General features: G+C 66.6%; 5 protein-coding genes across 5 annotated transcripts; 4 read left to right on the plus strand and 1 right to left on the minus strand.

Annotated features, from left to right (window-relative positions):
* Positions 1–818: 818 nt before the first annotated feature.
* On the plus strand, positions 819–4,011 carry EMIHUDRAFT_417346 (hypothetical protein; the record flags this gene model as incomplete). Its single annotated transcript, XM_005792921.1, has 2 exons — positions 819–938; positions 3,079–4,011. Coding segments are annotated over exons 1-2 (1,035 nt in total), but the record flags the coding sequence as incomplete, so codon positions are not given.
* A 5,191-nt stretch (positions 4,012–9,202) lies between these two features.
* EMIHUDRAFT_466509 (hypothetical protein) lies at positions 9,203–11,437 on the minus strand (the record flags this gene model as incomplete). Its single annotated transcript, XM_005792922.1, has 10 exons — positions 9,203–9,378; positions 9,459–9,532; positions 9,604–9,686; positions 9,977–10,057; positions 10,173–10,214; positions 10,287–10,328; positions 10,402–10,472; positions 10,543–10,711; positions 10,859–11,011; positions 11,162–11,437. 10 exons carry the CDS (start codon positions 11,435–11,437, stop codon positions 9,203–9,205), a joined length of 1,167 nt encoding a protein of 388 aa, XP_005792979.1.
* A 998-nt stretch (positions 11,438–12,435) lies between these two features.
* EMIHUDRAFT_222658 (hypothetical protein) lies at positions 12,436–14,184 on the plus strand (the record flags this gene model as incomplete). The annotated part of the gene is made up of 4 exons (XM_005792923.1): positions 12,436–12,845; positions 13,047–13,359; positions 13,591–13,768; positions 14,123–14,184. The coding sequence occupies 4 exons, from the start codon at positions 12,436–12,438 to the stop codon at positions 14,182–14,184; spliced, it is 963 nt and encodes a 320-aa protein (XP_005792980.1).
* A 521-nt stretch (positions 14,185–14,705) lies between these two features.
* On the plus strand, positions 14,706–18,860 carry EMIHUDRAFT_454228 (hypothetical protein; the record flags this gene model as incomplete). The annotated part of the gene is made up of 14 exons (XM_005792924.1): positions 14,706–15,134; positions 15,534–15,557; positions 15,643–15,699; positions 15,841–15,903; positions 16,076–16,185; positions 16,423–16,528; positions 16,606–16,638; positions 16,720–17,073; positions 17,443–17,563; positions 17,657–17,740; positions 17,973–18,012; positions 18,363–18,435; positions 18,629–18,804; positions 18,848–18,860. The coding sequence occupies 14 exons, from the start codon at positions 14,706–14,708 to the stop codon at positions 18,858–18,860; spliced, it is 1,683 nt and encodes a 560-aa protein (XP_005792981.1).
* Positions 18,861–19,828: 968 nt separating this feature from the next.
* Positions 19,829–20,827, plus strand: EMIHUDRAFT_108485 (hypothetical protein; the record flags this gene model as incomplete). Its single annotated transcript, XM_005792925.1, has 1 exon — positions 19,829–20,827. One exon carries the CDS (start codon positions 19,829–19,831, stop codon positions 20,825–20,827), a length of 999 nt encoding a protein of 332 aa, XP_005792982.1.
* Positions 20,828–23,804: the final 2,977 nt, after the last annotated feature.

Below are 23,804 nucleotides of genomic sequence, written 5' to 3' on the forward strand. Positions count from 1 at the left end.
TCTCACTTTCCGGGACAGCCCCGCCCTTGTGAGGCAGGAAAGTGGTGGCTACTATGTATGTAGAAAGATGAACAACAGTCAGGCTCGGACTGGACACCAACGCGGTATGGCTACTCCGCGCACCTGAATTCTTTTTGGTAGGCTCGGCCTCGCAGCCGCTCGGTCGCGCGAGCCGTTCCGCTGTGCAACGCTCTCGATCTCTCGCGCTCTCGCTCTCGCTCTCGCTCTCTCTCTATTTACGCAGGCCACCCCTCGCGGCCATGCCTCGGCCGATGTCGACCGCCGAATCGGCCTTCATCCTTCGAGCGCTCGGCGAGGGCCTCCGCGTCGACGGCCGGCGGCCGCGCGAGTCGCGGCCGCTGAGCGTGGCGTGCGGCCTGCGCGAGGGCTCCGTCGAGGTGCGGCTCGGCGAGACCAAGGTGATGGCTGCGGTCAGCGCGGAGCTGGTCGAGCCCTTTGCCGACCGGCCGACTGAGGGGCAGCTCCTCTTCTTCGTCGAGCTCTCGCCGATGGCCTCTCCGGCGTACGAGCCCGGCCGGCCGTCCGACTCCGCCGTCGAGCTCGTGCGGCTGCTCGAGCGGGCCTTCCGCAAGGCGCAGGCGGTGGACGTCGAGGCGCTCTGCATCGTCGCGGGCAAGCGCGTCTGGTCCATCCGCTGCGACGTGACGCTCCTCGACGACCGCGGCAACGCCGCCGACGCGGCGTGCACCGCCGCGCTCGGCGCGCTGCTCCACTTTCGGCTCCCGGCGGTGAGCATCGTCGGCAGCGGGTCCGAGGCGGCGGTGAAGGTGCTCCCTCCCGAGCAGGCCGAGCCCACGAAGCTCGTCTTTCATCACATGCCTGTCTCGACCACGCTCGGCCTCTTCCGGCCGGCGGGAGGGGGCGGCGGCGGCGGCGGCGGCGGCGGGAGCGGCGGCGGCGGGGGCGGCTCCGCCGCCGTGCTGGCTGTCGACCCGACGGACCGCGAGGAGCTCGTCGAGGAGGGGCGGCTCGTGGTAGTGACAAACCAGTACGACGAGCTCTGCGCGCTGCACAAGCTCGGGGGGCTACCCGCGCACCAGGCGGGGGCGGGCTGGGCGGCGGGCGGCGGGCGCGCGGGTGCGCGGGACACGTCCGGGACGCGTCCGCCCCACGCGCCGTAGGAGACCGTCTCCGAGGCCGTGCGGCTCGCCGCGGCGCTGGCTCCGTCGCGGCTGTCTGCGGTGCAGGCGGCGATGGCGAGGCACGCGGAGGAGATGGCGGCGCGCGCTGTCGTGCTCGCCAAGACGGGGCGGCTGCCGCAGAGGCAGGCGGCGGGCGGCGCGACCACCGTCGAGGCTGGCGCGGGACCCGCCGCCGCCGCCCCGCCCGCTGCGGGCGAGGGCGAGGGTGGCACCGGCGGCACGGGCGAGGAGGCGGCCGCCCCGCCCGCCGCGGCGGACGTCGAGATGGCGGACGGCGGTGCGGCGGCGGGAGAGGAGGAGGTGGAGGAGAGCAGCGCGGCAGCGGCGGCGGCGGCGGCGGCGGCGGAGGGAGCGTTGGGGGACAGCGACGAGGACGAGGCCGCGACCGCGACGTTAGTCTCGCCCTTTGCGGCGGGCGGGACCGCCGCGGCGGAGGCCGGGGGCGGAGCAGGGCGGGGGACGGGGGCGGTGAGCAAAGGCGCCGCCGCGCCGCCAGCGAAGAAGCGGAAGACTGGCAAGGCCGCCAAGAAGAAGGGCCGGTCCTGAGACGTAAGAGAGCAGCTCCCGCGCTCGGGGCGTCCGTGAAGGGAGAGGCGAGAGCGTGTGTGGCAGGGAGAGGAGGTACCGGGGGTGGGGACATGCTGCCAACGTGGAATACACGTGCAAACCAGCGCCTACGCATGGTGTGTGATGTGAGCAGTGCTCAAACTTTACCGGTATGGGAGTTTTTGGCTAATCAAACCCAAGGCCTGCACTACCGTATCCGTAATCAAAAACCCGAAAAAGTGGCTAGAGTGGGGTACGCGCTCGCGGGATACCAGTTCGAGTTGCCTCAACGGATCGAAATCAAAGCGAGTCGGAGCATCTGAATTTCCCCCCTTCCGGGTTGTTGCACAGTATATGGGACACGATGTCTCAAATATGAGGGGTTTTGACTCTCCTACCGGCTCGCTGAGGGCGAGGGCGGGGGTGGCGCCGGCGGCACGGGCGACGTATCGGCTCGCGAGGGTGGGGTGTGCGAGTACGAGACCGATACGTCGCAGTTCTCTTGCGTAGGCGGTTAGTCGTGCACTAACCCTGAGGATACCCTTCGGAGTCGCTCCTCATCCGAGGGTGCCTAACCATGAATACAAGGCGGTTTACGACACCGGCGGGGTGGATGACGGCCATAATCCCCGAGGGCTCCGAGGCGTTTGGGCACTTCGTGCTGATGGTTCCGGCTTTAGCCCCGGCGGCGCCGCCGGGCAAAACGAGGGCGACGTAGAAGAAGATGAACTGAACATCCTTCCGCCTGGCTGGGCGGTGTGCGATGAGCGGTGGTGGCGGCGCTCCAAGAGAGTGCGCGAGGAAGAGGGCTTGCCCCCCCCCGGCTTGCCCCCCCCCCCCCCCCCCCCCCGCCCGCCCGCCCGCCCGCAAGGCGCGAGATCCACCCTACCACCGTGACAAAACTCATCCCCAAAGTGACTCACTCAGCTGTTCCACCGCCGATCCGATGTACTTTTAGCTTAATGGGAGACAGGGGAGAGGGAGACGCGCTTTCTTGGCCCTTAGGGGCCCTACTCAGCGCAGTCTCTCTCCGATGCACCCATTTTTTGGAGACATTGATTTTTTCTTCTTGGCCGGCGTAGCCGTAGGAAGGGCTTAGTGGCCTGCCATGTCACAGGAAGGGCTGTGGTTGCAGATTACCACCCATCACTTTGTTTTGGTATAGACTCGAGATGCTTGATTTCTTTTCTTGCTAAATTTTAAAGAAACTAACGCCGAGTTTCATCGCCCAGAAGGCCGACGGCCAAAGCTCGAGGTGTGGCTGGGCCGGTCAGTGGCGGTCAGATCGCCAGGTCGAGGGTGTGGCTGGTCAGTGGCGGTCAGATCTCGACCGCCGGGCAGAGTCGCCAGCCGCTCGCGTGCTCTTGAGGCGATGCACCTGCTGTGCCACGCCCTGCTCGCGGCCGGCGCGGCCGCAAAACTGAATCTTCGCGCCGGCGGCGCCAGCTTTCCCGCCGCGATGTACCAAGACGTGAGCTTTGCCTACAGCTTCCGCAAGCCCGCGAGCGCATCGGCCGACATCTCATACCACTCAGTCGGCTCCTCGGCGGGCAAGCGATGGATCAAGGACGGCACCCAGCGGTGCGAAGACGACGTGCGGCCGTGCGTCACGCTCGACTGGGCCGCCTCCGATTCCCTCCTCACCGAGAGCGACTACGCCGCTCAGCCGGACCTGCAGATGTTTCCGACTCTGGCCGGCGCCGTGGTGCCAATCTTCAACCTGCCGAACCACACCGAGGGCGAGGGGCAGGATTTGCTGCTGACGCCCACGCTGGTGAGCAAGATCTTCCGCGGCGCGGTCACGCGCTGGGACCATCCCGAGATTGTCTCAATCAACCCGCTCCTCGCCCTCCCCGCGGAACGGATCCTGCTCTGCGTGCGTGCGGACGGCAGCGGCACGACCGAGATCTTCAAGAAGGCCCTCTCCGCATTCGAGCAGGAGTTTAAGGAGCAGGTGGGCGCGGACAGCGGCACACGCTGGGGCCTGGCCAACGTGACGCGCCGCCGGCTCAACAGCGGCGTTGCTACCTATGTCGCCCACACGCCGTACTCGCTCGGCTATTCGGTACTCGCGGAGGCCGAGTCGGCGGGCCTCCCGTTCGCCGCGCTGCTCAAGGGAGATCACCGGGTGCGCGCGTCGCCGACCTCTGTCGCGTACGCGCTCGCCGAGCTCGGCCTCGAGATCGGCAACGAGCGCGAGGTGCTGACTGCAGACGTCCACAACGCGCTCGGGCTGATGGCGTGGCCAATCTGCGGCTACACCTACCTGGTCATGCGCACCAACCCGCTGCCGGCCGAGGTCCCCGGCTCGTCGCTGGAGACGCGGCGTGCGGTGGTCGACTTTTGGCGCTGGTTCTACACGGACCCGCAGGGCGTCGTCGCACGGCTAGCCGCGAAGAATGGCTTTGCACCCCTCCCTCCTATTGTCTCGGAAAAGGTGCTGCCGTTCCTCCTCAAGAGCATCCGGTGGCAGGGCGTGCCGGTGGCCTTGCCGGAGCCCAAGCCGTCGCTGACGGTGGTTGGGCCGGTGTGGCTCTCGTCGGCGTTCGAGCAGCTTGGCATCATCTACGAGCAGGACCCGCACTCGAACGCGGAGACGAGCTACGCCGTGGTCAAGGACGGCAAGCAGGAGCTCTTCTGGCGCTGCAGCGCTCGAGCAGCGTCGGGGACGGCCTTGACAGCTTGGGGAGAGCTCGACTGCGGCGGCGACGACGACGACGACGACGACGACGACGACGAGGCAGCGGCACCGTCGCCGCCACCCGCCATCGGGTCGGTGGTTGTGACGGCGGAGGCGTGGGAGGCGGTGGCGTCGGGGGACGAGGGCGTCGCGACTCTTCCGCTCGCCGCCGTCGCCATCGGGGTTGCGTACACGCTCGTCCCGTGCCGGGCCAACCGCACCTGCGCCGACGGCGAGGGCGCCTCAGAGCCGCTCGTGCTCGACGCGTTTGCGATCGGCCGCCTCTGCTCGGGCGAGATCCGCACCTGGGACGACGACTACCTCGTCTCGCTCAACCCGTGGCTCGTCGGCGTGGGTACCGTCCCGATCGTGCTGCAGGCGGAGCCCTCGACGTCGGACACCATGGCCGCGCTGCGGGACAAGCTGCAGGCACTCGGGCAGCGGACGGAGCTCCTGACAGGATTTCTGAGTCACCATCGTCGGGACATGCTGCAGGCGCTCGGACAGCTGACGGAGCCGGACGGCGCCTTCTGCCCGGCGGCACACGTGCAGCCTTCGTCGGCGCGGGTGAGCTCCGCCGTCCTGCACGACGAGTACTCGCTCGGCATCCTCCCAGTCGGAGGCGCCGCGCCCGGAAGGCTGGGCCAGCCCGGCGACGTGCACGATGGAATGAATTGATGAATCACTCGACATCTAGGCGCCGTGCCGCACGGTTGGGCCAGCCTGGCGACGTGCCCGCCGCCTAAGAGCGGAGAGTGGCGCTCTCTGATCTTTGACCCCGCCGCCGCAGCGGCTTGCCGCGCGCGCGCGATGCCGCCGGCAGTCGCGAACTTGCGCAGCTGCTCGCGGCCGCTGAGTGCCGACTCTGCGCGCCCCACGGAGCCGTGCTATCCGCTCGCGGTCTTTGCGCTTCTGCTGGTCCCCACCGATTTCCGCGGCGACGAGTGCGCGGCGCTCGAGGCGGAGAGTGTGCCCAAGCAGCTCGCGCGCTACCTCGCGTGGCTGTACGGACTCGACACCGCCGACGACAGCAGCGGAGTGGCGCCGCTGCACCGCGCGCTCGCCCGCGAGTCGATGGCCTTCATGGGCCGCGAATGCGAGCTGGACGAGGCGCGGCGACGCTTCCGAGACACCACCGTCCACGATGTTGTCCCTGCTCACAATGCCTTCAGTACCACATCACCTCGTGCGCTGGAAGCAGCGGGCGGCATGCCCGCACCGCCACTACCCAACCCACGATGTCTCCTGGCCGGCCGCCTGCCACGCCGCAGGCGCACTTGGCCCACGAGCTGACTCGAGAGGCGCTGTACCAGCTCACGTGCGAGACATCGCCGAGAGATCAGCGAGACATCGCCGAGAGATCAGCGAGACATCGTCGAGAGATCGCCGAGAGATCGCCGAGCTGCCGAGCGACCTGCTGCCCCGCCGCACCGTTGGTGCCCTGCTTGCGCTCGTACCGCGCCGTTTTTTGCGGTCCTGCCACCATCCTCCACCAAAGGAGGCTCTCCATGCCCGCCTCTGCAGATGCGACGGCCGCTCGCTGCTCCGGCCCGACGACACGAGCGCCGAGGTTGCGACGGGTTCGATCTTGCTGATCACGTTTAGCTCCGTGCTGGGCGCGCTGGCCACCGTCCTCCTCTTCAGCCTCGCCCTCTGCACGCGCCACCGCCGCAACATGAGTCGCCGCGCCGCCAGCCTACGCGCGTCTCGCGACCGGGCACACATGGACTTGCAGCTCGTCACCCACCGGATCAAGGCCGGGTTGCGCGTCTCCTTCGACGCGGTGCCCAGCGCCGAGGCGCCGTCCCTCTCGATGCCGCCAGGCCCGCCGCCCGGCTAGATCTCGGCTAGCTCTCGGCGAGCTCTCGGTGGGATCTCGGCCGCATCTCGGCCGCATCTCGACCGCATCTGTTCTCGGCTGTATCTTGGCTGTATCTCGCCAGGCCCGCCTTCCGGCTCGTCTGGCTGCACGCTCGCCGACCGCGGGCACAGCGTCGGCGGCTTGGTGGCGGGATTGCGCCGCAAGACGCGCGTCGACAGCCTCCACGCGGAGGGCGCGATCTCGCTCCCCGAGATCCCGCTTGAGCTGCTGCAGCTAGTCGCCAGGGCGGTGCCTGTCGACGACGCGTTTGCGTTTGGCAGCGTCTGCACCCGCTTTCGGCGAGTCATGTGCCAGCGCGGCTCGCAGCACGCCCGCTTCCCGTGCGGTGTGCGGACGAGGCACGCGGCGGCGTGGGCGTCGGCGGCGCGCCTGGCGTGGGCACGGCAGTCAGGGTACAAGTGGCGGGCCTCGGACGTCGCACTCTGCGCTGAGCAAGGCCGCTTCGAGGCGTCGCCGCCGTCCCTAGCCCGCCCCCTCCCGAGACCCCGCCCCCACTCACATACCCCTCCCGAGACCTTGTTTGTTCCCCCCACACCCACCCACCGCCACCAGCGCCATCATCGCCGCCACCATCGCCACCGCCACCGCCATCGCCACCGCCATCGCCACCGCCGTCCGCACCAGGTGCTTCAGTGGGCGTGGGAGCAAGGCTGTCCGGCGGACGAGCGCACTTGCAGTGCGGCGGCGAGGGGTGGCCACCTCTCGGTGCTGCGATTTGCGCGGCAGCAGGGCTGCCCATGGGATTCGCGCACGTGCAGTGCTGCGGCGGCGGGAGGCAGGCTCGAGGTGCTGCAGTGGGCGCGGCAGCAGGGCTGCCCTTGGGACGCAGAGACGTGCAGCACGGCGGCCAGGGGTGGGCATCTGTCGGTGCTGGCTTGGGCGCGGCAGCAGGGCTGCCCTTGGGGTGCAGACACGTGCGCCGAGGCGGCGGCCGGAGGCAGGCTCGAGGTGCTGAAGTGGGTTTTGGAGCAGCGCTGCCCTTGGGACGAGCGCACTTGCAGTGCGGCGGCGAGGGGCGGCCACCTCTCGGTGCTGCAGTTTGCGCGGCAGCAGGGCTGCCGATGGGATGCGCGCACGTGCAGTGCTGCGGCGGCGGGAGGCAGGCTCGAGGTGCTGCAGTGGGCGCGGCAGCAGGGCTGCCCTTGGGACGCAGACACGTGCTCCGAGGCGGCGGCAGCAGGCAGGCTCGAGGTTCTCCAGTGGGCGAGGCAGCACGGGGCCCCTTGGAACGCGCTCGTGTGCATGATGGCCGCGGGAGGCGGCCACCTCTCGGTGTTGCGTTGGGCGCGCGACAACGGATGCCACTGGACAGAGCTGACGTGCACCGCGGCCGCAGCCGGCGGGCACCTGCAGGCGCTCAAGTGGCTGCGCGAGAATGGCTGCCCGTGGGACAGGCGCGTGCCATTTCTCGACGAGCAGGCGTCTACGATCCTGTCCTTCCCTACACTGCCGCGCTTGCGGGCTGGTTGAATGAGTGCGTGCCAGCGGTGCGGCAGAGATTGAGTTTGAGCGAATGCTGTATGCGCTTACGCACGGCGAGGGGCAAGGGCGCGGCGGGCGCGGAGGGGGGCGAGGGCGAGGAGGCGGCCGGAGAAGAGGAGGGGAGCCCGTTGGCGCGCACAACTAGACGACGGCCGCCAGAACGACATGTCGTCAGAGCCGTAGCTCCCGCGCCGACGCGCAGGTTCGTCTTCCCGACGGCGACCATCGCGCAGACTAGGCAGAGCACGGCCGACGATGAGGTAGATGAGGGGGGAGGGCTCCACCATGCACCACATGCACATGTACATGTGTCTAGTTCTCGGTCCCCTCCCGAGTCCCGAAAATGCCATTCCGATGCCGCCCTAGTGTCATTACCATTGTACACTTACTCTCTCTCTCTCACGTCTCTCTTGTACATTTATCGGATATCGCGGCCCCGTAGTGCGTAGTAAAATGCGCAGAGCTAGAACTTCTCTTTTATCGTGCAGGGCGGGGACACATGTCCCTAAATCCCATCTCGTCTCTGCAGAGACTGAGTTTGACCGTTTTATTATTTATTTATTTCTTTTTCGCTCCCGAAGAGTCCCGTACGGCGTACGGCTTTATCGATATGCGATATCGTGTCGTGTGCGCACTCGGTGAAATATGCGTGGGTCGTGCTAGGCTAATTACCTCCCTACGATACCTTACCTAAATCGCCGCCGCAGGTGCGTCATGACGTTTCACGCGCCTCCGCCTCGGCCGCCGCCTCAGCCACCGCCTCCCGCAGTTGGGCCGCATGGTCGGCAGCGAGCCGCGCCCCGGTCTCCGTCGCAACACTCTCCGACGTGCCTTCTCCCGCCGTTGCGGACGAAGAAGACCTCCGCCGTACTGGATCGATGCCTAGCCTGCGCTCCCTCGAGCCGTGGGGACTAGACACGGCAGGCGTAGGAAACACGCAACGCTTGCCCAGCCGCGCGCACCGGAGGCAAGGCTCGTCCTCGCTGTAGTACTCGCATGCAGTCTTGGACCTACGCGCGCCACGGGCGATTTGCGGAAGCTGTGGAAGCGATGCTTGGCCGCCCCTTCACGGGCGAAATGGTGGGGGGTGGCTGACGCGATGCAGCGTGGCATATCTCTGCCCCCCCCCCCCCAAAACCCACGGGACTTGCAGCGCCTGTGGCACTCGGTACAAGCCCGCTTCCGCCGTCGCAGCGCGATGGCGCTGCCAGCGCTGCCAGCGCGACCCAAGCCGCCAACGCCACCTCCGCAGCCCGCGCCACCCGAGATGATGGCGCCGCCTGCGCCGCCCAAACCGCCTAAGCCGCCGCCCAAGCCACCGACCTCGCCGTCGTCCACCGGCACCGGCATCAACGCGCCACCCGCCACCGCTCCGCCCCGCGCAAACGCGCCCCCGAACGCGCCGCCGCACTCGCCACTTGGCTCGGCGAACGCGACCTCCTAAGAAGCTCACGACTCTCGCGGCGTGAGGTGTCTTCTCGGCAGATCGCCGCGCGACGAGCCGAGCACGTGAGACGCCTCCGCCCACGCGAAGGCGTCCTCCCCACCCGCCGCCCCATCGGCCTCGGCCGTCCGGGCTGTTGTGCTCAGGCCGTCGCACTGATTCGGCTCGGCGGCCGGGGCGCCTCGGGGGGGGGGGGGGGGGCGGGGGCGTGTGGGTAGGGGGAGTGCGACCCGAAACAGAATTGAGTACATCTTATCATACCTTGGTGCGAGCTGCTGCTTTGCATGGCCGGCGGCGTGCAGCATCGTTTCCGCAGCAGCTTCCCAAAGAGTGACCTATACACTGGGGGAAGACGTGTGACCGCGGCTCTCCGCAGGGTGGACGTCGCCCTCTCCTCTCGCCCGACCGGTCGCCGCCGGTGGCGTTCGCGTCGACAAAGCGCGCCAAGACCGGCTCGATGCGGAAGCTGGCAGGGTCCAGCTCGGTCTCCTGCGAGATGAAGCATAGGCGGGGCGGAGGTAGTGCGGCGGGGGAGGTGGAGTGGGGCTTGGATCAAGCGATGAGGGAGGGCGTAGAGGTGGCTGTGAGACTGGCTGTGGAGGGGACGGCTGGCCGGTGAGGCTCTGCTCTCTCTGAGTGTGGGCGACGATGATCATGCCGATGGTGCGAGTGGATGCCATCTTAGGGTGCGGGGGTAGGAGGAGGGGAATGAAACCTGATGCGGCTATGCAAAGAGGCATCGGAAGGCGGTGGGCGCTAGTTGGGCGCGGCGTGCTCTCCTGGCTGCAGAGCGGGCACTTGTTGAGCCGGGCGCGCGAGAGGCAGCTGTAGCAGAAACGATGGGCGCAAGAGAGCACGACCTGTGCTCACGGCGCAGTGGCTGTGGGCGCGCACCCTTGCTCCGCACCGGGGCGAGGGGCGCGGCGGGGAAGGATGAGGGGGGGGGGGGGGGGTAGAGGCGGGAGGGCGGCACGCCGGCAAACTCAGCTTGCCCATGCAACTACTACACTCCGGGCCCTGACACCACAGACACCGGGTGAGTGACGGCTGATCTTGGCGGATCGGAGCTGGGCGGCAGCTGCAATCCGCCGAGGACTCGACGGCAGTGGCTCCGACAGCAGCGCAGACGACCTGCTCACATCGCGACGGCCTTTGGTCCGGGGATGTGGTATTCACGGTGCACCAGTCAGAGCGGACGACGCGCGTCCGCGGCGACGCCTTCGGCTTGCGCAAGGGAGGCGGCGAGGAGGCGCGACTGGCAGATGGAGAGCGAGCCTGTCCGCAGCAGAGCATGTGAGGCGAGGAGCGAGTGGCGCCGAGCCAGACGGCGGGGGAGGGCGATGTCCGATAAAGCTCATCACAGAGTCACCGATCAAGATTGGCGAGTGGCGGTCGTGCTTTTGCACGAGCTTTGTCGCGGCGAGCAGGTTGAGCAACGCGTAGGTGCGCAGCGCGTCCACCTCCTCGCACAAGCGCACGAACGCGCCCACGGCCTCGAGCTTGTCCCTTGCCACCTGGCGGAGTGTTGAGCCGAGGTGGCGCGCAGCGGGACGGCGAATGTGGGGAATTGGGCGGGGCGCCCCGGCGGCGAGTGGCGGCGGCGGCGGCTGGCGGAGGGTGGGGATATCACGTGCGCTCTCGCTCGTTGTGGTGGCCCTCGCCCCCTGCAGCAGCGGCAGCAGCGTCCCCAGCGAGACAGTCCCAAACGCCTCGACCCGGCCGCACACCCACCGGCGCGGCTCGTGCAGCAGGGCGGTGAGCGCCTCCAGCCGGGTGCACAGCTCCGCCTCCATGCTCTTCATAAGGTTGTTCACCTGCGGGAGATATACACGTTTTGCCGTTTGTCGGGCTAGCTCCCAGAGGGAGAGAGGAGCTCATGCTTGTATTGAGGGCTAGAATCGCCGTACGCGAAGAGGCCGGACCTCTCAGACCCCTTGAGGCGTTGGATGCGTCTCGCACAGCACAAGGGGCATCGCGGCTCTCCTCGCTTTCGCCGCCTCTGTGGGATGGAACGCTGGAGCCTTGGGGCATAGAGGATAGCCGCACGCCTGGTTGATCGCCGAGAGCAGCTGTGTGAGGAAGATGCCCTCTATCGCCGAATGGCTGTCGCTGTCCGGATCCAACCGACGCAGCGTCTGCTTGAGCTGATCGTACGGTATGAGCTTGGTAGCGAGGCGTGGGTGGCTCGCGGCGGTCAGCTTGTCGCCATACAGCACGGGGGGGCGGTCAAAAGACACCATTGGGCAGCGAGTCAACAGATAAAGGGCCGAAGGGCAGCTGGGGAGAGGGGAAACGCCGAAATTGACTGTTGACTCGCCGTCGGCGAGGGCACAGGCTACGTGTGTGTGTGTGTGTGTGCGGCGGGCGGCTTGCTGCTCGCGGCGATGGCGAAAAACTCGTCTCGCCACACGCCAAGGGCTTATGCTCTGGCGAGACGTGAGGCGCATGCGCCCAGGAGGGGAGGGGGCATGTGTAACGACACTGCTACTGTAGAGATGCCTTTCGGGGCCCAGAGATAAAACTTCTGTGATGCCATGCGTGACCTAGTAGTGTCCCCAGCTATGGGCGTGTCCACGTTGGAGCCAGGTGTGGTGTGGGCGCGAGAATAGCTCCGCCGTTCATGGAGGCAACCGATGCGAGTCGACTGGTGCGTGAGCTTTTTGTTTGTTTGGTGTGTGTCGTCGTGGTTTCGTATCAAGAATACTCACTCACACACAGGCTACCTACAACTGTAGGTAGGCACGCGAGCGTGTGTGTGTGTGTGTGTACACACACACACACACGCACGCGAGCACGTCCTGCCCGCTGCCCCGGGCAGGAGTGAACTTGCCATCATCAGAGAACTTTTATCTGTGTTCGTACACACTTAATTAACAAACCTGTCTGCACGTCGCGCGCGCGTGAACAGGGCTCCAGGCCCCAAATGTGAAATGACGTGTGAGTGTTAGAGTTGTTTGGTATTGCTAAAAATCTCTCTCTCTTAATTAAAGCTACGGGAGGGAGGTGTTTCCTCTGTGAGTGATGTATAGATAGCTCTTACGAACGTACATACACACGAGAGAGAGAGAGAGATCCCCTTTCTCCCATTACACGAGAGAGAGAGAGAGAGAGATCCCCTTTCTCCATCAATTAGAATTCTTTTTTGGGGACAACAGCGTCTCGACAACAGCGTTTCCGTCGGGAAGACCTAAATGCCCGCCTTTAGGATCAACAACACACCACCATGAAGCGCCGATCGATGTCCGCACACGCGCTGGCGGAGGTAGCCACTGCGGTGGCGGGCGGCTCGCCTTCCTCCGGAGGCAGTCCTCGCGGCGGGAGCGGCAGCCGCTCGTCGCTCCGCCCTCGGCGAAGCAAGGAGAGGGAGGGCGAGACGGTCGAGGGGCCTCCGCCTGACTTCCGCTGCCCCGCGGCCCAGCCTCCGCCTAGCTTCCGCTGCCCCCTGTCCGGCGAGCTCATGCAGGACGCAGTCCGGCTGGGCGACCGCTCCTTCTCTTCGGCGAGTCTGCGAGGGCGCGGGATGTCAACTTGGAGGCCGCACACACTCCTCCCCAAAGCGGATCACGTGCTGCGCAGCCAGGTCCATGACTGGCTGTGCGAGCGGTACGCGTCGGTGGTCCTGCGCTTGCGCATGGTCTCGGCCGTCACGTCGGCTGCGCCCGAGGCGGCGGCGGCGGCGGCGGCGGCGGCGGCTGCGCTCGAGGCGCACGACGGCGCCGGCAAGGTGGGCATCGCCGTGGCGGGCGGCATTATACCGCTCGTCAAGCTCGTCAGTTGCGACGGCGATGCCACCCGCCGCGCCGCGGCGGCGGCGCTGGCGGCTCTGGCCTCCCACCCCGCCAACAAGAGGGAGATCGCGGCCGCCGGCGGCGTCCGCGCGCTTGTCGCGATGCTCTTGGCTGAGAGCCCCGAGGAGTCCAAGGCGGCCGCTTGCGAGGCGATCTGGCATCTGGCGACCGGCAGCGGAGAGAACAGGGCCCTGCTCGTGCAGGAGGGCGCACTCCCTCCCGTGGTTGCGCTCGTCTCCTCGCAGGTTGCGCAGAGCGCCGCCGTCCGAGTGCTGCGCCAAGTTGCTGTGGACGTCGAGCACGCGCGGCGCCTTGTCGACGCCGGCGTCATCCACCCGCTGCTGCAGCTCTTCATCGACGCCAGCCCGGCGCGGGTCGACGCGTCGGAGATCCTGTGGAGCCTCTGCATGGAGCCGACGAGCCGCGAAGCCGTCTCCGCCGCGGGAGGGGCTTCGCTTTGGTGGCTCTACCCCTCCGCCTTGCCGGGCCTCGCCGCCCGCGCCTACACGGCGCCGCCGGCGGGCCCGGCGCCGCCGCCGGCCGCCGCCAGCGACTGCGGCGACGACCCATGGGTGCCGGCCGCCGACGTGGCCTTCACCGACCAGGACTTGCTCTGCTTCCTGAGGGAGGAGGATGTGGAGGGGTCGCACGACTCCTGGCTCCAGCAGCTCGCGGGGCCCTTCTCCGGCTCTGCGCCACCCGCCGCTTCCTCCTGGTCCTCCTCCGGCTCGCAGGAGTCGCCCCCAAGCAGCCCTGTGTCGGATCCGTCGGCCAAAACCTCGAGTACCCCCCCCCCCCCATGACGCATGAGGATCAAGACAACACACCACCATGAAGTTGTAACACCGTCACAAAAGTGATGCACGTATTGGGAGCGCGACTGGTCTTCGAGTGAAAAGTAATCCGAGCAAACCCGCGGCCGCAATGAATTAAAAGGGGCGGTTTTCGAGGGGGAATCTGGAGAATCTGGGAATCGGCTCACCAGACACCACGGAAGACGGATCCCCACCTCAAACCTCTCACATCGAAAAACTTTTCACTCCAAGACATACTAGTTTTTTAAGGTGCTCTACAACCTAGGCACAAAAGATATGGCATTTGAGGCCATTTAGGGCCCCTTAGACGGTCACTGAGTAGGCCAAAATCCCCACTGGGCCGGGACCGCCGGGAGCAACCTTAAGGCGGCTCCTGTGTCCTGAGAATTCCAAAAGCTACAGCACTGGGCACGGAAGTCGGAACTGGCGCGCACTGGTAGGGTACACCCTCCGTAAATGTAGTGAGCTGTGAGCTGTACACGGAGCGAGGGTCTGTACCGAGGCGTACAGGAACGATCAAACCAAGATCACCATGCTGAAAGGGACACGCTGTCGGCCGACGACAATGAAGGACGCAGGCCGTCCAGGACACATCCCTCTGGGAACAATCTCGACTCGCGCGTCTCGAGCACCCTACTCAACAGGGACATCTCTCTACATACACGAGGTTAGTAGGAAGATGAAGAACAGTCAGGCTCGGACTGGACACCAACGCGACGAGTGGGGTATTCACGTAAGTAAACGCACAACCCCGGCCCGAAATCGCACAGAGTCACGCAACACGGGGTCCCAGGGAAGGCGAGCAAAAACCTTATCGCGCGCGCTAGACGCCGACTCGGAGGCCGCAGCTCACTGGAAGCTTCGTTGGCGCCTGTGCACGGCGGCGCGGATCGATTCTGATGTCGATGCTGTCCGCCGCGGTGCACGTCGCGACGACAGCAGCCTCGCCGCAGTTAGCGCAACTCCTCTCGCGCGCCACCGACCTGGAAACGAGCGGTGGGGACACGACGAGTGGGATTCACGGACCGTTTCCGCTCTCGACGGACGGGTGGAGGGAGTGCGTCGCGGGATGGGAGCATGTGCAGAAGAAGTGGAAGTCGCTCGGGCTGATCGCGCATCCGTACCCAAAGTCGGCCCACGCGCACGTTCCCGCGTGTCGCGCGCTCGCGATGCAGCCCGCGCTCCTCCGCGAGATGCGGGCCGTCATTGGAACAGATGACCTGATGCTCGCGACGATGTCGGTGCTGGTCAAGGAGGTGGGGTGGGAGCACCGGTGGCACACGGACGTGGAGAACGCGATCGACCGGACTCGCTGCAACGACACGAGCTGGACCGTCTGGCTGCCGCTCGACGGCACCGCCGCCCCTCACGCCGCCCCTTTGCCCCTCCACTCGCCGCCGCCATCGCCGCCGCCGCCGCCGCCACCTCGCCGCCGCCGCCTCCCATGCCGCCGCCCACTTCCCGCTCCGCCGGCCCCACGCCGCCACCGCCCTCAACCTTGCCCTCGCCTCCCTCGCCGCCTCCACCCTCCCCCTCCGCCGCCCCACAGGCGCCGCCCCCGACTCCTCGATGCTCATGGTCTCACACTCGCACGGCGCGAGAGACTTTGCGCAGGTGGGCAAGCTGTGGGCAAGCTCCCTACCCCTCACTCCCTGTCATGCTCCCTCTGTTCCTCCGCTCCCTCGCTCCGCTCCCTCCCTCCCTCCCACACACGCCTGCCTGTACTCCCGCAGGCGAAGCTGCACAAGCAGTGCAAGGTGTGCGCGAGGGCGGCTCCTCCTCCCCTTTCCCTCGGTCGGCAAGAACCGTAGCCTGATTCCTCCGCCCGCGCCTCACTCTCAGGTGTGCGAGGGCGGCGACTTCTCCTCGCTCTGGCGGCGCGGCGGCCAGCTCGCCAAGGCGCCGAGATCTCCGCTGGATCTCGGCTAGACCTCGGCTAGATCTCGGCTAGACCTCGCGGCTATACTTCGGCTACACCTCGGCGAGCTCGTCAAGGCGGCCTCCCTCCCCCCACAAGACCTCCGCCACTTTCTCTTGCAGGTGGCTCGGAGGGAGGTGTCGCCGCACGCTGCTCTGGTGCAGCTGGCGGCCGCCGACACTCAGGCACACGTGCACACGCACACGCACACGCTCGCATGCACACGCACACACATGCACACACGCATCCGTCATTGCAGTCCTCAATCGATGCCTCACACCGGGGCGGGGATCCACGCACCCCACTCTCCATCTCGTGCAGTGTTTAGCCGTCTCCATCCGCGTGTTTCGACGTCAGGCGTGGGCTTTCCGCGGCGCCACGTGGCACGCCTCCTTCAACAACGCATCCAGCCGCAAGACGCGGACGGCGGTGCAGATGCACTTCATGCCGACGCGCTGCAAGTTCCGGTCGGCGGCCTCGAGATGCAGCAGCGATACAGCCGAGAGACAGCCGAGAGACAGCCGAGAGACAGCCGAGAGACAGCCGAGAGACAGCCGAGAGACAGCCGAGAGACAGCCGAGAGACAGCCGAGAGGCAGCCGAGAGACAGCCGAGAGACAGCCGAGAGACAGCCGAGAGACAGCCGAGAGACAGCCGAGAGACAGCCGAGAGACAGCCGAGAGACAGCCGAGATCATGACTGCAGGTCTGACACCGGCCTCGAGAACGCGCCGGAGCTGCCTACGTCCGAGCGCCAGCGCCCGCCGGGCATCGGGGCGGTGCTGCCGCCGGTGATCCCTCTGCAGGGCAAGGCGCCGCCCACGCCGCGAGAGGCTGTGCGATTCGTCAATCAGGAGAGGGGGTTCAGAGGAGTCGATCGCCACGATAGGCGTCGGCCACGCTGCGAGGCTCGGGCGAGGAGGCCGACAGCACACAGCCACACGGGACGGCGATGCAGCCGGGCCCTCCTCCCCGACCCTTCTCGGAACTGTCCTCGATGCAGGCGACGCACAACAACTGGATGTTCCCCGACGAGCCTGAGCCGGCCGTCGTCGACGCGACGTTCGACCGGACGCCGAAGCGCAAGAGAGACTGCGCCGCCGCGACCTTCGCGCCCGAGACGCCGCTCAAGTCGCTGGCGCACGACCTCAACGCGGGCGGGTGGGTGGACAAGCTGTGCAAGCTCAAGAGCGGCGTCGACGCGCGCGCGGGCATCGTCGACAAGTCAAAGTGCAAGACGCACCAGCTGACCGGCCACTCGGCGGGTGCGCCAATCATGGAGTACCACACGTCGAAGCTGCGCAAGAACTTTGCCGCGCACGAGATGCGGACCCACGAGGAGATCGAGCTGGTCTACGTGCTGCGAGGCTCGATCCTCATCTCGCTCAAGCAGCGCGGAGAGCACACTAAGACGCTCTACCGGCGCGCTCTCGACGCGGCCTCGCCTACCCCCCCTTGAACCATTGCTCACCAATGATCAGCCGTTAATGAACGATAGGCGCACTCTCGACGCGGGCGACCTCGCCTACTATCCCGGCTGGCAGCCGCACTCTTTGCTCTCCGTCGAGCACGCGCAGGCGCCGGGCGAATGCTCTTCTCAGACACTGTGACACTCATCATCCTCAGCATGGCTTGCTCTCTTCATCATCCTCTCCTCCTCTCAGGCGGTCTATACCTCCTATCCTCCTAGACACTTCCTAGACACTTCCTAGACACTTCCTCTCAGGCGGTCTACCTCGCGATTCGCTTCCTCGGCAACCAGCCGGTGTCGGTGGAGGAGCGGGAGACGGACAGCGTGGTGGTGTGGCGCCGCTCCGACACGGCCGAGAGCGACCTCGCAGAGGCGGGTCAGCCTACCCGCCTCCGCCACTCGAGCTCTCTGCATCTCTCCGTCTCCGGCGGCGAGTTGCGCGGACCGCACGGCTCAACCGCCGGCGCAGGCCACGACCAGCTCCTGCTGGCGACGAGGGGCGAGGTGCTCTACGGCGGCGCCGACGGCAAGATGCGCACTCTCACCGCGCCAGGTGCGCTCTTTGTTCCGCCGCGCGGCGATGCGTGGTCCGCGACTTGTCTTCGACACTCTACCGTCAGCGTCAGCCTCAAAACAGAGGACGGCGTCTTTGTCATCAACGCCCTGAGCAACGCTGTTCCGTCCCCCCCCTGGACCGTCCACGACACGCCCCCCCCCCCCCCCCCGGCATGCTCTTTGTGCGACTTGTCCTCGAGACACGTCCAGGACCCCCCCCCCCCCCCTAGGCACGCTCTTTGTTCCTGCCGGCGCACCTCTGACCCTCTCGCCTGCGCCGGGCGCCGCGCCGCCGCCGCTGCCCGTGAGCAACAACGTCGCCTCGGCTCATCTCGGGCAATCTCCGCTCCTCTAGGCCCGCCGCCGCTGCTCGTGAGCATCAACTTCACCGAGCCGCGCCGCCGAGGCAGCGACGCCGACGCCTCGCACCACCACGCCAAGAAGGCGAAGCACCACACCGACGCCGACGCCTCGTTAAGCACGGTGCGGGGCTTGCAGCAAGCCTCGACAGACGGCGCGCCGTCACCGGGCGCTGTTCACCCGGCGGGCGCTGTTGTCCCGCGGCATCCGGGCGCTACCCCGCGAGCAGCTCGCGCTCACGCGCTGTCGCCGGGCGCTCTGCGCAAGAAGTACGGCGTTGACGAGAAGGGGCGGGCTCACCGCCCGCTCCCAGGAGGGGGGCGTGCTGGGGCGGCGCGTCGGCCTAGATAGAGACACGTGGCACTCAGCCAGATGCATGACGATTGGACACCGGGCCGCTAGCGAGACGGAGAGAGGCCCGCACAGGAGCGACACACAGACCACACACGGACAAGACACCTCCGTCCTCGGGGCTGCACAACACACTCTGAGCCTCGGTCGCCCCCTCTCCTCCTCGGCCGCAAAGGCGCCGACCGCTGCTCCGGCAACGGCGAGCACGCATCCTCCTGCAGCCTCCTGGTCCCAGCGGCTGGCGAACCTCGTGCTCGAGGCTAAGGCGCTGAGCCAGCACGTGCCCATCCGCGGGCGGAAGGATGCGGGGCTGTCGCCGGGCGCTCTGCGCAAGAAGTACGGCGTTCCACCGTTAGAGCCGTAAGCGGTACGTAACATATTCTTCAGGTTCACCTCTGAAGCCCTGATACAAGATTTTTGCCGTGCCGCGCCGTGCCCATGCCCATACCGCTAACTCGAGGGAGCGCAGGCAGCGGCCAGGGCGCCGGGACGCTCCCTCTCCAGACTCCACCGTGATGCTCCTCGCCATCATCGTCACCGCGACGTGTCATGTGTCAACTCGGCGGGACGGGCGTCGCCCGCGACATGCGCACGTAGCCCGACAACTTTCAAACGCTCTGCAAGCCGCGGGCGGCTCCAACTGTCAATGTCGTCTCGCATTGCCGGTACGCGGCCTGGCTGCTCTCTCTCTCCTCCCCCCCACTCCCCATCGAGACTGAGCCCCCGGTGAGCACGGGCTGCGGCGCGACCCTTGCCGTCCCCGCGCACGCAGGTCACCATGGCAGAGCTGCTTTGTCGTGCGTGCTCAAGCAGCGCGCAACGGTCGCGCCCACCTGTCACCTCGCCTCGCCGGCTGCATCCCGCTCGCGGCGGTCGCCACCATCCCTGGGTCACCGCCACTGCCCCTGTCCCTGCCGCCGCCGTCGCCGTCCGATTCCTCCCCGCCGCCCGGCCTGATCCGCGGCGTGCAACGCCCCCCACGCACAAACATGGGCACACACCTCGGCATCGCCGACCCCCCAGCCCCCTGCCGCCGCCGCCGCCGTCACTGTCGCCCCCGCTTCCACCCACTTGCTTTACTGCCGGTGTACGCGTTTCGCTAACACTCAGGGCCCGTTTTGCATGACCTGTCTCCACTCTCGCTGCGGGCCCGTAAGACACTCGTAGACACAAGCACACACTCTCACTACACTCACTCACACACACTCAGCCCACCCACAGCCGGCGCGCTCCTCCGCGCGCGAAAACCGAAATGCAGAGTGCACATCCACAAGGGCTAGTGTAAAATTCTTATTTCCGTGCACCTGTGTTTGTGCGAGTAAAGACAGAAAGAAAACACACGCGCGTAAAAAGCAACAAAAGTCACGAAAAAGCGATGAAGCTCACCCCGCTGATTCCCGTCGTCTCTCTCTCTCTGCTGGTTCCTTGCCAAAGCCTGGTGGCATTCAGCTCCGCTCCTGGCCAACGGCTACGCGCCCGCCCTCCGCTCTGCGTCGAGGTGGAGTGCGGCGTGCAGCGGACCGCGAGCGGTGGGCTCGGCATTCAAGTGGATGAACGGAACGCTATCGCCACATCGGACGGTCAAGAGACCTTGCGTGCGGGCGACATCATCGTCGCTGTGGACGGTGTGCGCCTAGACGGACGTCCCGTCGCGACCGTGCTCGAGCCAAAGGCAGAGTACATCTTCACCGTCGAGCGAGGTAGCGCAAGCGCAGAGTCGACACTCCTCCGCCTGACGGCTGCACACGCACAGGCTTCCGAGGAGGAGGCGGCGGAGATCCTGCGCGGCATTGAGGGCGCGGCCACGGCGCTGCAGCAGGACGCGGCGCCAGTAGCTTCAGCCGACTTGCTCGGCTTTTGGCGGCTTCGGTGGGCCTCCGACCCCGCACTTGCGGCCGGGTTTACTGGGTACGGCTCGGTGGCAGGCTGCAGGCTCGTCGCCTCGTGGCAGCGGCTGGCCGAGGCGGAGCCGACGCTGCAGGTGGTTGAGGTGATAGCGGACAGCAACATTGGAGTCCACCAGGTCGCCGCCCGCAAAGGCAGGTGGGAGGTGGGAGGCGTGGGGGGCAGTGACGCTCCCGCGCTGAGCGAGCTCTACTCGCGGCTCGAGTACGCGGACGCCATGGTTTCCGCCGAGCCCGTGCGCACCGACCGCTCCCTCGCCTATGTGAGCGACACGATGAGAGTCGATCGCGGCGCCGACGGCTTGCTGCTCGTGTACGTGAAGGAGGAGGCGTCGACCGCGACGGGTGAGCTGCAGCGGCTGCTGGCCACGCCCGTGGCGGGCGAGAGCATGCCGCGGTGGCAGCAAGCGGACCTGATGCGCCGCTACTCGAATGGGCCGGACGCTGAGGCGGGGTCGGTCCTCGGGTAAACGGCTAAAACCGGACCCATCAACATAAGCAAGGCATGTAGCCGTTATGTCCCCACCAGCGCACCTGTTGCTGCGCTGTGCGAGTTCACTGCTTGCTCTCTGCCTCTCCCCGCAAACAAACCATATCTGGTCTCATGCATAAAGCGCACGGGTGCCGGGCGATAGCTGCGGCAATCTCTTGCTAGTATGATCCAGTTGCGTCGGATCTGTCACTGTGTCTTCGTCCAACATTTTTTTCGCTCCACGGGGTGGCAAGGCTGCATCTTCAGCCAAGTGCTCGAGATCGTCACGCCTGAGACACACAGCATCGGTGAAGGAGGGCATGTTGCTCCCGAGTGGAGCCGCATCCGCGCAGGGTGCCATGATTGGCCGGTCGGGGGTTTGGCGATGCCCAAGCCAGCCTATCTTAGCGCGGGAGACCACCTTAGCGGGAGTGGTCGAGTGTAGACATCGCGGATTGGGAGCGCGAGCGGTCGGCCATGTTTGCCGCACGGTTGGCGAGAATAATCACGACGCCATATAGCTGGTAGCGCCAAAGGAGGTTGGAAAATAAGTCCGAGGCGCCTGGGCGCCGCGGGAAAGGCTCATGAAGGACGAATATGAGGTGGGTCCCTTCGGTCTTTGTGGCTGGGAAAACGCACTATCCTCGGCGTCGGATCCCTCGGATGACTTGCTGCCTGGCGCTGGTGGGTAGCCAAAGTAGACCCACCTGAAGGCAGCGATAGCCCTCGTATGGTTCCCCCTGGGCGTAGGAGATAATCGTGCGTGGTGACCGGGGGCATGCTAACCGCAACAGTCGTGCAACCGGGCCGTCAGTGTAGGGAACGCTCTCGTTCGGAGCGTCGGAGCTGTTGTCGAGAGCATCGCAGACGTTGCTGTCCTTATTCTCCGCCGGGGTAGGCAGTGGTTTCAAAATGCCCATTCGCCGCAGACCAATCAAGAGCAGCCCTTCCCGGTAGGTCGGCAAGCTGGCCAGACAGACCTCGCCTAAGAGCTAGGCTGCGCGTTGAGATATGAAAGGGATCAGCACTCACTGGTGCTGGCCGCTGTGCATGTGGCGCTCCGCCGCGGTGGCGTGTGTGCAGTTGTGGCGATCGACGCGTGTTTTTCCTCGAATGTGTGACTGAGACTGTGCACCGATCTTGTTTACAGCCATCAAGGTGCCGAGGTCACGCGGGAAGGGCGATTCAGCAGCGGCTGCTGTAACAAGTAGCGCGACGCGCGAGACAGACATGTTGTAGATGTGCGTGTGAGCTGCGCAAAGCTGGGAGCTGAGAGAGAGGATGCGGAACGTTGCTCGTTGGGGACGTCCGAATTTCCGCGATGACTAAATACGAAAATTACGTAAGAGCCACAACCCCCTCTCTCTTTTCTCCCAGTAAATAAATAAATAAATAAAACGGACACCTCTACTAGGAGATGGGTAAAAAGGAACAGGTCCCCGCCCTTGCGATCTTTGTGCAGGGTTCTTTGTGGGTGTGGTCGGCGACTAGCCGGGGTCGTCCTCCCGTCGATCTGGCAGCCACTCGATCGCCCAGTAAGCTAAAAGTACGTACATTGAAAATGCAGTTCACCTACGGGTATGTTCGTAAGAGCCACATACACTGAAAATGTACGTAAGAGCCACATCCAGTAAGCTAAAAGTACATTGAAAATTGGACCTATGCCTATTTCGTTGCACTCTCACCTCGACCACGTTCGCGTCCGTCAAACCCGTCAAAGCCGGCGAGGAAGTGGACCGCAGCGTGCTCCGCCGAGGATGACAGCGTGCCACGCGCGGGACCGCCGCCGCCACCGCCACCGCTCCCCGGCACGGTTAGCCGGCGCGCGTACTCTCCCATCAGGTGCGCGGCACTCACGCTGAAGACGGCGGCGCTGCACGCGCGAGCGACGCCCCTCGGCGCGGCGGGCGCGAGCGAGGTGAGCGCACGGTAGGAGAGCCAGCTGGCGACCTCGAGCCTCGCGGCGGGGTGCAAGGAGAGCACCCCTAGCCCAGCCGCCCAGCCGATCCTGTGGCAGGCCCCGCCGCCCACGTGCAGCAGCGCCGCGGAGAGGCCACCGAGGCAAGCGCGGGCGGCGGCGGCTCGCAGCACACGGGAGAGCATCTGCCGCGGCCGCCGCCGCCACGCGCCCACGGACTGGACCACGCTCGCGGGCACGGCGCGGCACAGCCCGAGCCTGGTCCCGTCCGCCCACCCGGCCGCCGCCGCGAGAGCAGTCGAGCCGGCGCTACCTCGCCTCGCGCCGTCGGCCTGCGCCCTGCAAGCCGCCTGCACGGCGACCGAGGCGAGGACGGGGCTGCCCAGGGGCGGCGGCGCGGCGAGGAACTCCAGTGCGCGAGCCTCGACGGCTTCGGCGACGGCGGACGGCGGCTCGAGAGGCTGGATCGCTGCCACGGCCGCCGCCGCCCGCTGCGCCGCCGTCGCCGCCTCGGCCGCATACGAGTCGAGAAGATGCCACAAGGCGAGACAGGCGGCGGCAGTGGTGGCAGCGGCGTGCGCGTGCTCCCTCCACCTGGATCGTCCGCGACATGGCCGCGATTGTGACGGCTCCGGCCGACCCGCAGAGAGCGCGGCCGACAGGACAACACCGGCGTGAAGGGCGGAGCGGGGCGCCACCTCGTCCGGCCGCACAGCGCACGTTAGCGCGCCTGCCGCCGCGCCTGCAATCGACGCACGCAGTGGCAACTGGCGTGGCCGGCCGAGTGAGCGGAGGCTCAGCATCGCACCATGCCACGTCGCACAGAGCGTGGCGAGCGCGGCGCCGAGGCCAGCCGGTCGGGCGTCTCCCGTGAGGCCAAAACTCAACGCAGGGCGCCGCACCGCACGGAGGGCGCAGCCCGCGAGCCAGCCGCATGCGAAGCAGCGAGCCACGCCGACGATCGGTGTTGCGAACGACATACGCGGAGGTTTCTCTTTTTTTCTCCGCTTTTCTTCACTGGATTAGAGAAACAGATCTTCCAAACTCGGTGTCGAAC

The sequence above is a fragment of the Emiliania huxleyi genome (genome assembly GCF_000372725.1).
Source record: "Emiliania huxleyi CCMP1516 unplaced genomic scaffold EMIHUscaffold_104, whole genome shotgun sequence".
In the NCBI taxonomy this organism is placed as follows: Eukaryota; Haptophyta; order Isochrysidales; family Noelaerhabdaceae; genus Emiliania; species Emiliania huxleyi.